The sequence below is a fragment of the Diplodia seriata genome, assembly GCF_021436955.1.
Source record: "Diplodia seriata strain FDS-637 chromosome Unknown scaffold_1, whole genome shotgun sequence".
Taxonomy (NCBI): domain Eukaryota; kingdom Fungi; phylum Ascomycota; class Dothideomycetes; order Botryosphaeriales; family Botryosphaeriaceae; genus Diplodia; species Diplodia seriata.
In genome coordinates, this window is record NW_027117308.1 from 3,761,822 (window position 1) to 3,773,902 (window position 12,081).

The 12,081-nt window shown below is 56.7% G+C and overlaps 3 protein-coding genes across 3 annotated transcripts; all 3 read right to left on the minus strand.

Moving 5' to 3' along the window:
• Positions 1–3,849: 3,849 nt before the first annotated feature.
• On the minus strand, positions 3,850–5,662 carry SLS55_001080 (uncharacterized protein; the record flags this gene model as incomplete). The annotated part of the gene is made up of 2 exons (XM_066772582.1): positions 3,850–4,008; positions 4,256–5,662. 2 exons carry the CDS (start codon positions 5,660–5,662, stop codon positions 3,850–3,852), a joined length of 1,566 nt encoding a protein of 521 aa, XP_066637861.1.
• A 1,550-nt stretch (positions 5,663–7,212) lies between these two features.
• Positions 7,213–8,258, minus strand: SLS55_001081 (uncharacterized protein; the record flags this gene model as incomplete). The annotated part of the gene is made up of 2 exons (XM_066772583.1): positions 7,213–8,206; positions 8,251–8,258. 2 exons carry the CDS (start codon positions 8,256–8,258, stop codon positions 7,213–7,215), a joined length of 1,002 nt encoding a protein of 333 aa, XP_066637862.1.
• A 3-nt stretch (positions 8,259–8,261) lies between these two features.
• SLS55_001082 (uncharacterized protein) lies at positions 8,262–11,087 on the minus strand (the record flags this gene model as incomplete). The annotated part of the gene is made up of 2 exons (XM_066772584.1): positions 8,262–11,057; positions 11,082–11,087. The coding sequence occupies 2 exons, from the start codon at positions 11,085–11,087 to the stop codon at positions 8,262–8,264; spliced, it is 2,802 nt and encodes a 933-aa protein (XP_066637863.1).
• Between the last annotated feature and the right edge of the window lie 994 nt (positions 11,088–12,081).

Sequence of the window (12,081 nt, forward strand, 5' to 3'; positions counted from 1 at the left end):
CGTGTAGCCGCAGGGTACTGTACCTGCATCTCGACGCTCTCTTCGTCATTCTACTATGCCAGGCTGCGTCCGTTCCCCAGATTCTCAGCGACTGCTAAGGAATAGCCAAAAGCGCCGAAGTTGGTACTGGTCTTCCGGCAAGCTGAGGCCTCTGACGTCCGACGCCCAGGGCCTCAGGCGCACGATGATGCGAATTCGATACGACGATGAGCAAGGCCTCGGTTCCAGGAATCCGAGGGAACAGTACTGCAGCAACCGACGTGATTTCCGGTTGCATGGAGAGAAGCTCTCAGCTTCAATGCAACCGCGATGAGAGCGATGTCGGCAGGGCATCCAAAGTCGGCGGTCATTCAGGGTCCTTTCCCAGGATGCGCAGAACATCGCCGAAGAGATCCGAAATAGCCGCGGCTTGGACGAAATAAATAGGATCTGCGAGCCGGCCCTGACTCGTCGTCGCGCTCGGGTGAAAGGTCTGCTTCCTGGATTGGCATTGCTGAGACTACACTGCACTGGCAAAAGTCCGCCCAGCGCTTGGTGACTCGAGGCCCAAGGCCACAACAAAGCTCCAAGAAGGGCATCGAACTCTCTTACTCTTACGTACGGAGTATTATGCTATTGTATGTGGAGAGGGCTCCGAGGGGAGATGAGCGAGGGAGCAATAGTGTGGGGGGGAATGCTCCAATGCATCCGCGGCCCCAAGCAATGAATGCTCTTCCCTCAACGGAATGGGAAACATCCGTGGAGCGAGTAGTGGAGCATGGATACATTGCCCCGATCGACTGCAAGAGAACGCCAGAGCAAGCCGAGCCACAGACATGTGAATTCAAAAACTTGGTCGAGGCGAATGACAGCGAGGATTCTGATGCCACGACTGAATCCTTTTCGAGTGGATCGTGCGGATCGTACGGGTTGTGGATTTGTGGTGGACGGTCTGGCGAATAGGAGCCAGGATAATCAATCACCTCGCTATGATTGCGCGTACGACGCGCACATGGTACGCGAAGCTGCAGCGCAACACCACACCTCGCACATCACAGTGGAGGCAAAAGAGGGGGATTGGCAGAAAAGAGGAAGGTCGTACGGGCCAGCCCTGCGCCAAAACAATGGCGGCGCGCCACCTCCAATCCCTCGGGCCTCATCCAGTTTTTTTCAAGCGCTTCTTCCGGCTCTGCGAACGTGTACCCAGGCGTCAGCTGAGGAGCTCACATGTACCGCTGGCCCATCGGCAGGGTTTCAGGAACAGGCAAAACCCAACCAGGAGGCAGTCGATACCATGTAAGCGGGGTCAGCCGTCCTGGTATCGGTTACAGCGCTTAAGGTACTAATACTCTGATGGAAGTACCAGGAGCCGAGCCTCACTTTGATAGATCCAATCTTCCCTATGTATATCAACACCGTGTTCGTGTAGCATAATCGTGAGCTACGAGCAGCTACAGGGCTCAGACGTGGTGCGTAACGCATCTATGACGGAAATGTCCTTATCCTCGACATTTGAAACATCTCAGGTTCACGCACACATGGGGTGGGGCCAACCAGTCGGCGAATACACAGCCGCGGCATTTACAAGAGTGCTGGCAAAAGCAAGGCTGCGGCGATCTCACGTCGGAGAACAAAGACGATCCACGGTGATGGGAAAGACCGCCAGGACGTGATGCAGAGGTCAAGCCATTCCCGAAGTCGACGTTGAGCTCCGATGCCAGCGTGAATCTATCTTATCATGCTCCGACGGAGGGAGGGGTGCTGGGGCGGCAAAGGCGTCTCTTGAATGAAAATTGAAAAAAGCTCAGCCAGTTGTTTGAGTGGGATTTGACTAGGTTCTGTGAAGAAAACGACAACAAAGCCACAAAAGTCATTAGCCCAGACCAGGGTACTTTACTGCGACTTGTTGATCTATAGACCGGCAACGACATTTGGCATTATCTCACTCGCACGGCATTTCCATACGCTCCCTTCCCAACGATGGCTGCAAACAATACGCAGGGCATTATGGGGTTCCAGATGCATCATCATGGCGACTAGGCTTTGGCATGTGAGAACGAAGAAGTGAGAAGTATATTGGTCATAACAGCTGTATAGAAGAGACTAAGGCCTCGGTTTGCCGAAAGGTTGCAGCGCTAAAAGAAGAGGCCTACATTCCGACGGGACGCAGCATTCTTGCCTATACCATTCGGACGCCTCGGAAGCGCCGAGCTCGTGGCTGTGTAGGACGGGATGGGTGCCGAGCTGACCGACCTTAAGGCCGACCCGCGCGGTGCGCTACATGGCAGGCCATGCGGTAGTGACATGCTCGCCTTCGTCCGTTTGCTGCGCCTGCCGATAGCCTCTGCGTAGGGTCCAAACGGAAATGAGGAATAATGGCCAAATCCTCATCAAGGCCACCCGTCACCTGAAGTGAACGAGGAAAAAATGGCATCAGCGATCTACCGCTGAATACCGTCAAGAGTGAAGACCGAAGTCCGCTGCGGCTTAAGCCCGACGACGTGAGGCTGCAACAACACATCCGTCTCCACATGGACGCACAATGGAGGCAAGCGGGGCCAGGGCCGTGCCGCCCTTCTTCGCGCTGCATTCCGTTTCAAGTTGAGCACGATCCCTGTGTAGCATCACCGTTGACCTTGTCCAATAATCTCCTCCACACCCCGCCCAATTGTCAGGAACAAGGCCTCTATCTAGCAATGCGAATCGATTACGAACACGAACCTCGTCCGCAACCGGACCGAGGACCGTAATACGTGCATACATCATGATGGGGAAGAAGTACCCCTCGTGACTTTATTGATCACCAGTAGCCAACCCACACGGACGAGGGGGACAAGAGCGCCACCTAGCAACGGACGGCTGAACCGGACGAAGGATTGCCCGAGCCAAGGGACAAACATCTATTAGACCGCAGTCAGGCTCGGGTGGCGGCGCGAATTTGACGGTAGAGCAGAAGGTCTAACAGGTTCGCCGCCACAGCAAGGCATTCGCGCCGGCCCTTCTCACACGGCCTGTACCGTAATAGCTGCCAGCCACAGAGGCCCGGGACCCAAAACCCCACAGTCAGGCTCCATCGAAGCAAGCAACGTTGATTCGCTACAGAAAAAGAAAGAAAAAGAAAAGCAGGAAGGAAGGAAAGGCATGTGAGCAAAGGCGGCCTGACGAAGCACACCATGCCATTTACCCGCTGCAACTTTAGCTAAGCGGAACAAGGCTAGGTGTGGGCAACCGACTTGAGTACCCGCCGGACCCGCTCATCACCACCTACTCTCGCCCCCTCACTCTCCCATACACAATTCCGTGCTCCACGTGGCAAAGACGTCAACTTCGGCTATTGCGAGCGATGAAGCACGACAGTCAGGTACCGTCACATCGATCTCCGCTATTATGTTTCTCACCGGCAGCTCGCCTGAAGCTCATATGGCCGCGGCTGTGGGGCGAAACATTCTTAGAAACGGAATTTTGCGAGAGGTACGGACGTACATACAATGCCCGCACCGATGTGCACGGGTGCAGGTGCAGATCTGATGGCCTAAAATCTCTTACAACAATGCCCTCATCATCCACCTGCCTCCTCGTCCGCGGAATTGCCCGCGGCCCTACTTCCGACAGCGAGAGCGAGGCTATGGAGACAAGCCTGGGGGTCGGACTTAATCGGGTCTGCGGAGCAACAGTTTCAAACACAACTGTGATCCGGATGTTATTGTATGTGCCCGCTTCTATCCGTGTTGCCCTGATGAACTCATCCCAAAATGAAAACAACTATATTTTTGTTACGAAACTGTAGATAGCAAATTTTAAACTGTCGCGAGTTTCCGAAAGCTCTTCCGAGAACTGCACGACCCACAATCCCCCATCAGTATCTCAGGTCTAAGCCTGGAGCTGAGTCTGGTGGTGGGTGTGGTGACCGTTTTGAGACTGATGAGCCTCCTCATGAACGCCGCTGCTATGCTCAACCTGGGAACCGAAAATCGAAGAAACAACCTCCTGGCTTCTAATGGCCAAAACGGAGAGTAGGGTATCACTTAACTGTAGGCGCAAATGTACGTCAGCATTGAATCCTTCGAAGTGTGGAGAAGCTAGCCTTGAATCGCGTGCGTGTATGCCGAAACACCAGCCGGAAGCCAGTTTCCCGTGGATTTTGCAGGAGGGTGTGTGAGGCGAGATAGGAAGGTGAGGGGTGGAGTTTGGCGAGCGAATCATGGCATGCTGGCAAGCGAGGTGGCGTGTATGATTGGGGGAGAACAACACCAGGAAGGGTCTGGGGAAAACTTACACCGTGCGTCATCTCATTACAACCTTGCAACCAAATGCCAGCATTGGAGCTGACCTTGCCCTCTTCGAACAGAACGCCGTACTGCCTGTTGACCTCCCACTTCTGGCCAGCACTACCGCCACCGGGCATCAGCCAGCGGCTGCCCTGCAGGATATCCTCATGCTCGTTGCGCTCGTAGCCAACGGCGACGACAACCAGGTCGTAGTCGTGAACCTCCTCAGTCGCGCTCTTCTGGGCGCAGAACTCGCTGCTGTGGTTGTTGACGACCAGGCGGACACCGCCCTTGATGGCAGGGGACTCGCCAGCGTCCACAATAGTGCGAAAGTTCAAGATCCTGTGGGGCCAGTTCTCCTGGGCGCCGTACCTCATCTTCTGGAGGTACATGGTCTCGAAAATCCTCTCAAGCAAGTTGAGACGAACAACACCGTAGTTGGTGACCTTGTCATCCAAGATGGTCTTGGTGCGGAGCTCGGCCTCGCGGCTGAACATGTCGTCAGTCCTCTCCGGGTTGAAGATCTCGTTGACAAACGGAGAGTCATCACTGGGGCGCAGGTGCTGGGCCCTGATGATGAGGTTGGTGCTGGAGTTGGGGTAGTTGCTCTGAAGGTTCTCGAAGATCTCAGCAGCACTCTGGCCACCACCAATGACGGCAATCTTGTAGGGAGCGTTGCGCTCACGCAGAAGCTTGGGAACAGTGTACTTGAAGGCCGACGAGTGGATGACCCTCGGGTGGTCCTTGGGGAAGGGCTCGGGGATCTTGGCCCTGCCGCCGGTGGCAATGACGACGTGCCTCGCCCTGCGGGAGGTGGTCTCGCCAGTGACTGTGTTCCTGGACTTGACGACAAAGGAGTCAACAGCGGCGCTGTCGATGGTCGTCTTCTCCGGGACGACCTGGACGACCTCCTGGCCGTAGGAGGTGACGTCGTTGAAGTGGCTGGCGCACCACCTCAGATAGTCCTCGTACTCGTCACGCGGGGGGAGGAAGGTGCTCAGGTTGGTGAAGTCAATCAACCTGTCGTTCTTGTGGAGGTAGTTGAGGTAGGTGAAGTTGCTGCGCGGGTTGCGCAGGGTGGCCATGTCCTTGATGAAAGAAATCTGCATGTGGGCGCCTTCGAGGAGCATGCCCGCGTGCCAGCGGAACTCGGGCTGTTTCTCCAAGAAAGCGACCTTGGGCAGCCTGTCGAGCTGCCCCACATGGCCTGAGGCCTCAATGGCGTCGTGCATGGCCACGGCAATGGCGAGCGACGCAGGACCGAAGCCGACGCAAAGGATGTCGTGCAGCTCGTCCTCGGAGGAGGGCCTCAGGTAGCTGGTGTTCCGATGCATCTTGGGCTGGGTGGCCCTGTGGACGCTGCGCAGGGGCTGGTTGTTGTTCTGGGGAGTTGGGTACTCGGCGTGAGGGCTCATTTTGTGCGAGTGGAAAGGTCGAGCAGTATAGGGACTGGAGTGTTGACGGAGGAGAGTTCAGAGAACATAAACTGTATATATGTACATCAGCTACCCGTTTTTCGGACGGCCGCGGGGCAGCTGCGGTTGCGCCGCCGCGTGCCCCGGTCTTGCGGACGCGCGGCCATTGGCTGCAAGGACTCACCTGGCAGCTCCTGCTCTGGACGGCGTTGATTGTGCGGGAAAGCAGCGGACGAATGGCAGGATCTGGCTGTGTCCATGCGCCTGTCAGCGGCTGCTCTGGGCGGATTGAGAGGCGATGACGCAATGACTTTTTCGGGGCAGGCGCGGGGCGGGCTACGTACGGGAGAGAGCTCAGAAGCAACGAGAAAGGCTCACTAACAGGGACCAGAGTCGCTGCAGACGGGGACCAACGGCAGGCTGGGGAGCGTTTGGTTGCAGTCGCGGCCGCTGGCGTTTTATGCCTGCCACGCTCGCTGCCCGCGCAGCGCTTTCGCCCGGCTCGACCCGCTCGCCAAGGGCCGCCGGGAAGCCCGAGGCGCAGGCAACGCGGTCTCAGCAGACCATCGGACGAGAGGTCCCTGTCGGCAGAGAGCATGGCGGCAGCGCAACCCACAGCTAGCCCAAACGGCAGCCGCTGGCGATGATCTGAATCAGATAATTATTAGATAAGATTAGCGCGGCCGGCGGGGTGGAACGCGGCGACAAATTTTTTTTCGGCGTGCAACGCCATGCAGGGCGCCTGGCGCGAGTCGAGGCCGACGGACGCTGGCCTGGAAGCAGCAAGTGTGTTGCGAAAAAACGCGCGTGCTGCCGTGCCCTGCGCAGGTTGCGCTGCCCTCCAGGGGAGCCCGAGAGGGGCTTGGTCCATCGCCGAGCCTCGCTTCGCCTCCCAAGAAACGCCCAGACCATGCCTATGTTGTTTACAGTTATCTGATCCGTTTCCCGCTAGCGCGCCGACTTTCGGAATCGATGCAACCGTCCGGGGGCGGCAGCCACACACGTCTGCCCGCGCTAGCAGCACACACCATGACGACCGCCCACGACCAATTTGCAAACTCTTCGAGTCTGCGGTTCCGAGCTTGCCGTCTGCTGTCAGTGCCAAGAGCCGGCATTGGCAGACGGTGGCGAGAGGCACCTCGATGAAGACGCAGCATCAGATGCATGTCCCAATCGGGCAACCGCCTCGATCTTGGGGCAGAGGCACTCATATGCTGTAGATCAGGCACAGCACTCTATTGTCGCTGCTATATGCGCTGCGCGGCGTTGATCGCACCGGCTAAAGTAAAGATGGCTGTACTCTAATCCTTCGAGCTGACGCGTTCATCTACTGTTTTCTGATGGCCAAGCGCCGTTTTGTATGTACTGAGACCCTCGAGCGTGAAACTTTTTACTCTAAACAGCGGAGCGCGCAAGGTCTTTGCCTGTTGCGGGCAGACCCTGCACACAAACAAGTATTCGTCGTGAAATAAACGTGATCCCTGCCGTCACATTGAACCCCACCACGCCTAAACGCCCTGCTGGAAGCACCATGGAAGCAAGCTTATCGCTCAAGTCAGTTGCTGGGTCTCTACCATGCCCGAGTAGATGCCCCCTTGCGCAACCAGCTCGTCGTGGTTGCCCTGCTCCACAATCCTGCCGTTCTCGAAGACGAAGATTCGATCCGCCTTCTGGACGCTGGCCAGCCGGTGCGCTACCATGATGGTGGTACGCCCCGACGACGCGGCTGCGATCGCCCTTCTAACCTCTTTCTCGCTCGTCGCATCCAGCTGGGAGGTAGCTTCGTCGAGCAGCAAGATCTCCGGGTCTCTGATAAGTGCCCGTGCTATCGCTAGCCGCTGCCGCTGCCCACCTGATAGTCGGCCCCCGTTGGCACCCACCTCGGTGTTGTAGCCTTCGGGCAGGCCCATGATAAACTCATGCAGCGCACACATCTTGCACACCCTTTCCACATCTTCTCTCGTCGGCGCGTGACCGGGCCTCGCGCCCAGCGAGACGTTGTGCATGACAGTTCCAGGGAACAGGTTTGGCTCTTGCTCGACAAGACCGATCTTCGCCCTGTGCGAGTACACCGGTTTGTTTCTGATGTTCTCGCCATCCATGAACACGGTTCCTGCGGTGGGGTCGAAGAAGCGCTCGATGAGAGCAATCGAGGATGACTTGCCCGCGCCAGATCGCCCCACGAACGCAACGTATTCACCCGCTCGAATGGATAGGCTTACGCCCTTCAGAGCTAGAGCGTCGGGTCTCGAGGGGTACGCAAGGCTGACGTTTCTGAGTTCCAGAGTTCCCTTGCTCCCGGCCTTTGGCTTCTCAGCCCCATTGGCCAACAGAGAGCTTGCGCTTGGGTCCGGGCCATCGACTATGATGGATGGCTTCTCATCGTGAAGCTTGAAGACGTTGCGTGCCGCTGACTTGGCACGAGTGATCTCTGGAGCAAGGCTAAACATCTGTCCGGCGGACTGCGCAGAGAATAGAAGCGCCGGTAACACGATGAAGAAGTCGCGCATGCCGTACATACCCTCGCGCACTTGCTTCGAGCCCCTGACAGCAACAGTTAGCAAAGCTTTGGATTATTGGATGATGACCAAGACATGACTTACCACCAGTATGCCAGGGCATACACAAAGTACGTAATGGAAAGTGAGAACGCAAGCAGAATGTTCCCAATCAGGGTAAACTTGAGACTCTCCTGGTAAGGACCGTGAATGGCATGCTTGTACTGCTTCAAGACGCCACGCTCTCGCCCAAGTGCAGAGACAGTGCGGATGGCAGCGCAAGCCTCGGAAGCTAAAGCTGCCGCATCGTTGTAGGCAGTCTCGTGGCGTTCTTCTGCTAAAGACAGAACGCGGAGCCTAAAAAAGCCTGCGACAAGCATGATTGGGACTGCAGCAAGCAACACGACTGCAATCTTCCAGGCGACAACATGTGCGAGGATGATCCCACCACATATGGAGGTAGTGACCGAAAAAATCGTGCCGATGATGACGCCAGAGAGACCGCTAATGTGTCCAGCATCCATGCTCAAGCTTGACATAAGAGCATGTGATGACCTTCCTGGCTTCGAGAACCAAGATACATCTTGTCTGAGGATGTTCCTAAGCGAAGTGTCCTGAATGCGGCAAAGGAGCCACTGGGAAACGAAGCCGAAGCAGGATCCGCTCGTCACATACGCGCACAGCGCGATGAGAGACAGAATGAAAAACATTAGGCAATAGAAGTTGACTTGACTGTCGAAATTGGGACTGTCAAACTCCGTATTTAGAGTTGACACAAGGCTACCGAAGATGATCGCCTCGCCGATGATAATGGCTCCGCTGCACATGGAGGCGAAAAGCCCCAACAGGATATAGAGAGATTCCGGTTTGCTGAGAAGGAAGGCTCTGCGTAAAACTTGAGCGATGCTGAACGGCTTGGAAGGTCCGCTATTGTCCGGCGGTTGCACTTGCTCGACGACAGGAGCTCCGGTGTCCTTGTCCATATCCGTAGTCATTGGGGCAATGCTGGGAGTCGCTGTGATTGATGATGTCTTCGAACCCAAAGGACTCTTATCAAACTTTTGAGCCTCAACGAGTCGGCTGTAGGTGCCGCTCATCTCGATCAGGCTCTCATGTGTCCCCTCCTCGATGAGATTCCCATGCTCCATAACCATGATCTTTGCGGCGTTCTTGATCGTGGCTAGACGGTGGGCGATGATGATGGTGGTTCGGCCGGACACAGATGTGGCTCTGTCCAGAGCTTTGAGGACCAGTGCTTCGCTGGTTGCGTCCATGGCACTGGTGTATTCGTCGAGAATCAGCAAGGACGGGTTGCCAACTAGAGCCCTTGCAAGACAAATCCGTTGTTTCTGACCGCCAGACAACGAAGTGTGACCCGAGCTCCCAATGAGAGTATGGATGCCATTAGGAAGAATGTCGAAGAAATCGCAGGCTGCCTCTTGTGCAGCTTCTTCGCAGCGCCGGAGAACTTCTTCGTCGGAGAAACCGTGGTCCTCATCAAGTCCATACTTGATGTTTTCGAAAATGGTGCCAGAGAAAAGAACCGGCTCTTGGTTGACCATGGAGATCCTAGATCGAAGTCCACGAACATTGAATTGTTTGATGTCCTTTGAGCCAATAGTAACTTTCCCCGACGATGGATCGTAGAATCTTAGGAGGAGGCCAGCAACGGTGGATTTACCAGAGCCGGAGGTACCAACTATGCCGTTGACAGCACCAGGCTGGAAGTTGAGGTTGACGTGATTCAAGACTCTCGCGGTAGGCCTTGCAGGATAAACAAAAGTGACGTTCTCGAAGCGAATGCCGCCAGCAAAGGCAGACGCATCAGGCGTCTCACCATTGTCGGCGTACACATCGATATGCGGGTCTGCGTGGTCCAAGACTTCAAATATGGACTCACCAGCGCCTGCTGCCATAGCGAAGGTCTGGATGAAAGGCCCGAACTGGCCGACGACAAAGGACGCGTCGAGGATGAGAAACACAACCGCATAGATTGTGCCTGCTCCGCCATCCGCGCCCCTGTCTTCTTGAAGTTTAGTCCCATACCAGAAAGCAAGGGCATTGGCCGAGTATGCGGTAAAGTAGACACACCCAAGCATAGCAGCCCCTGCGATCGACTTGCGAACACCGATACGGACGGAGCTTTTCAGGAGTGCGAGGTATTCATCGGCCAGCTTGTCCGCAATGCCAAAAGCTTGGACGACCTGTACGGCCTTCAAGGCGCTCGACGCGATAGCAGCGGCATTCTCGGCAACATCGGCCGAGCTTTTCTGCAGTCTTGCGACAGTCTTCGAGCCGAAAGTAATGATGATGAACATGGTAGGAATGACTGCCACCAGGAGGATTCCAGTCAACTGGGCATCGAGGATGAAGCCCACCGTGAAAGCAGCCACGAAATATGAGATTGACTGGAGAAAAAGGCCAACTTTCTCCGAGGTGCCGAGTTGTACGGTCTGGGTCTTCTCCGTGAGGATGCTGGTCATGTCTGGCGCCTCGACGTCGAAATACGCCATTTCCATGCCCAGAGCACGCTCAACAAGCGCCTCCCGTAGTCCGCGGGAGGTCCTTTCGCCGATGATGCCCCAGCACACGGCCCATCCCCAAGTGACCACGAAGTATGCCACAGCAACTCCTAGCAACTGCGAAATGCGCACGGCAAGTTCATGTTCCGATGGCGGGAAAGCGTCAATGATATGGCCAAAAATGACGCCGATCAACGGTAGAGGTACGCCGGCGGCGATGCCCAGGATTACGCCAGCAACGAGTATGCATCGGTCCTGGAAGCTCTTGAGGGGCCGGTAAAGCGAGAAGTAAGATGTCTTGAAGGGATTGAGACCAGCAATGCGTCTGAAGAAGATCTTGGAGACGCCGCCAATCTCAGCATGCCATGCTCTGGGCTGAGCAGTGCTGAGGGAGGTTACGTCCATGTCTCGGCGCCATTGGGAGTCGCCGGCGCTGACGTTTCGGCTATGACGCGCGGTGTGGGAGCGGCTTTCTCCAGCAGATGGGTCGACATCGTTACGCGTAAGGGCGGGTTCGAGAGCCGTGGGCTCGGGCGGCACAACAGAGGCCTCCATGGGGATGTTGGATGGTGGAGGAGGCTTGTTCCCCAGAGGTCCTTAGCAAGAAATTTACGTATATGGGAATTGACCTCGGGCCGGGTCAGAGGGCTATGTCTTCTAGAAATGGGGGTTGGCTAGGCCAGCACAGCTCCAGCTCAATCAGGCCCAAAGGGGAAACCGGGGATGATCACGCCTTGGTAAGCTGGCAGAAATTTCCGACGGGAGGAAGACAGCGCAGAGTCAAGCAAGCAGCGGTCAGGGCGCAGGCGAAACGGCAGCAACAAACAGGCAGGAGAGCAGGCCGGTGCCGGTGGCGCTGTGCCGTGTCCGGGGCAGCGCCGTTACCGACGCGGGCGAGGAGTTGGGGCCATGGTGACAGTCCACGGCTCGCCGACTGGGCCGGGATCCAGGGCGCGACATGGGACAGAACTAGGCACGCATCGGCGGCGGCGGTACGAGAAGGTGTGGACGGAGGTGCAAAATTGACGGCCGGAGATGGACCACCCACGTAAGAACCGACGCCAGCGGCGCAACCCCTGCATTGTGGGGCTTATCAGATCCGCCCGCTGGACTGGGCCTAGGGCAGAAGAGGCTGCTGTTAAGCCTTTTGGGGCTGTGTTTCCGCGCCGCCAAGCAGCTGGAAGAATTTGCATGCAACATCAACCCGACGGTCGAATTATCTGATGATCAGATGAGATTCCCCTTGACACACGCGCTCCACTGCGGCTCTCGATGCCCGCGGCCTCGATGCCCTTCTCCCGAGGCGGACCAGGGCCGCGCGCGTGGGGCGCTCCGATCGCGGACCATGCCGGCGGGCATGCAAGAGCGGGCGGAACGACCCCCTGGCGCAGAAGCCTGC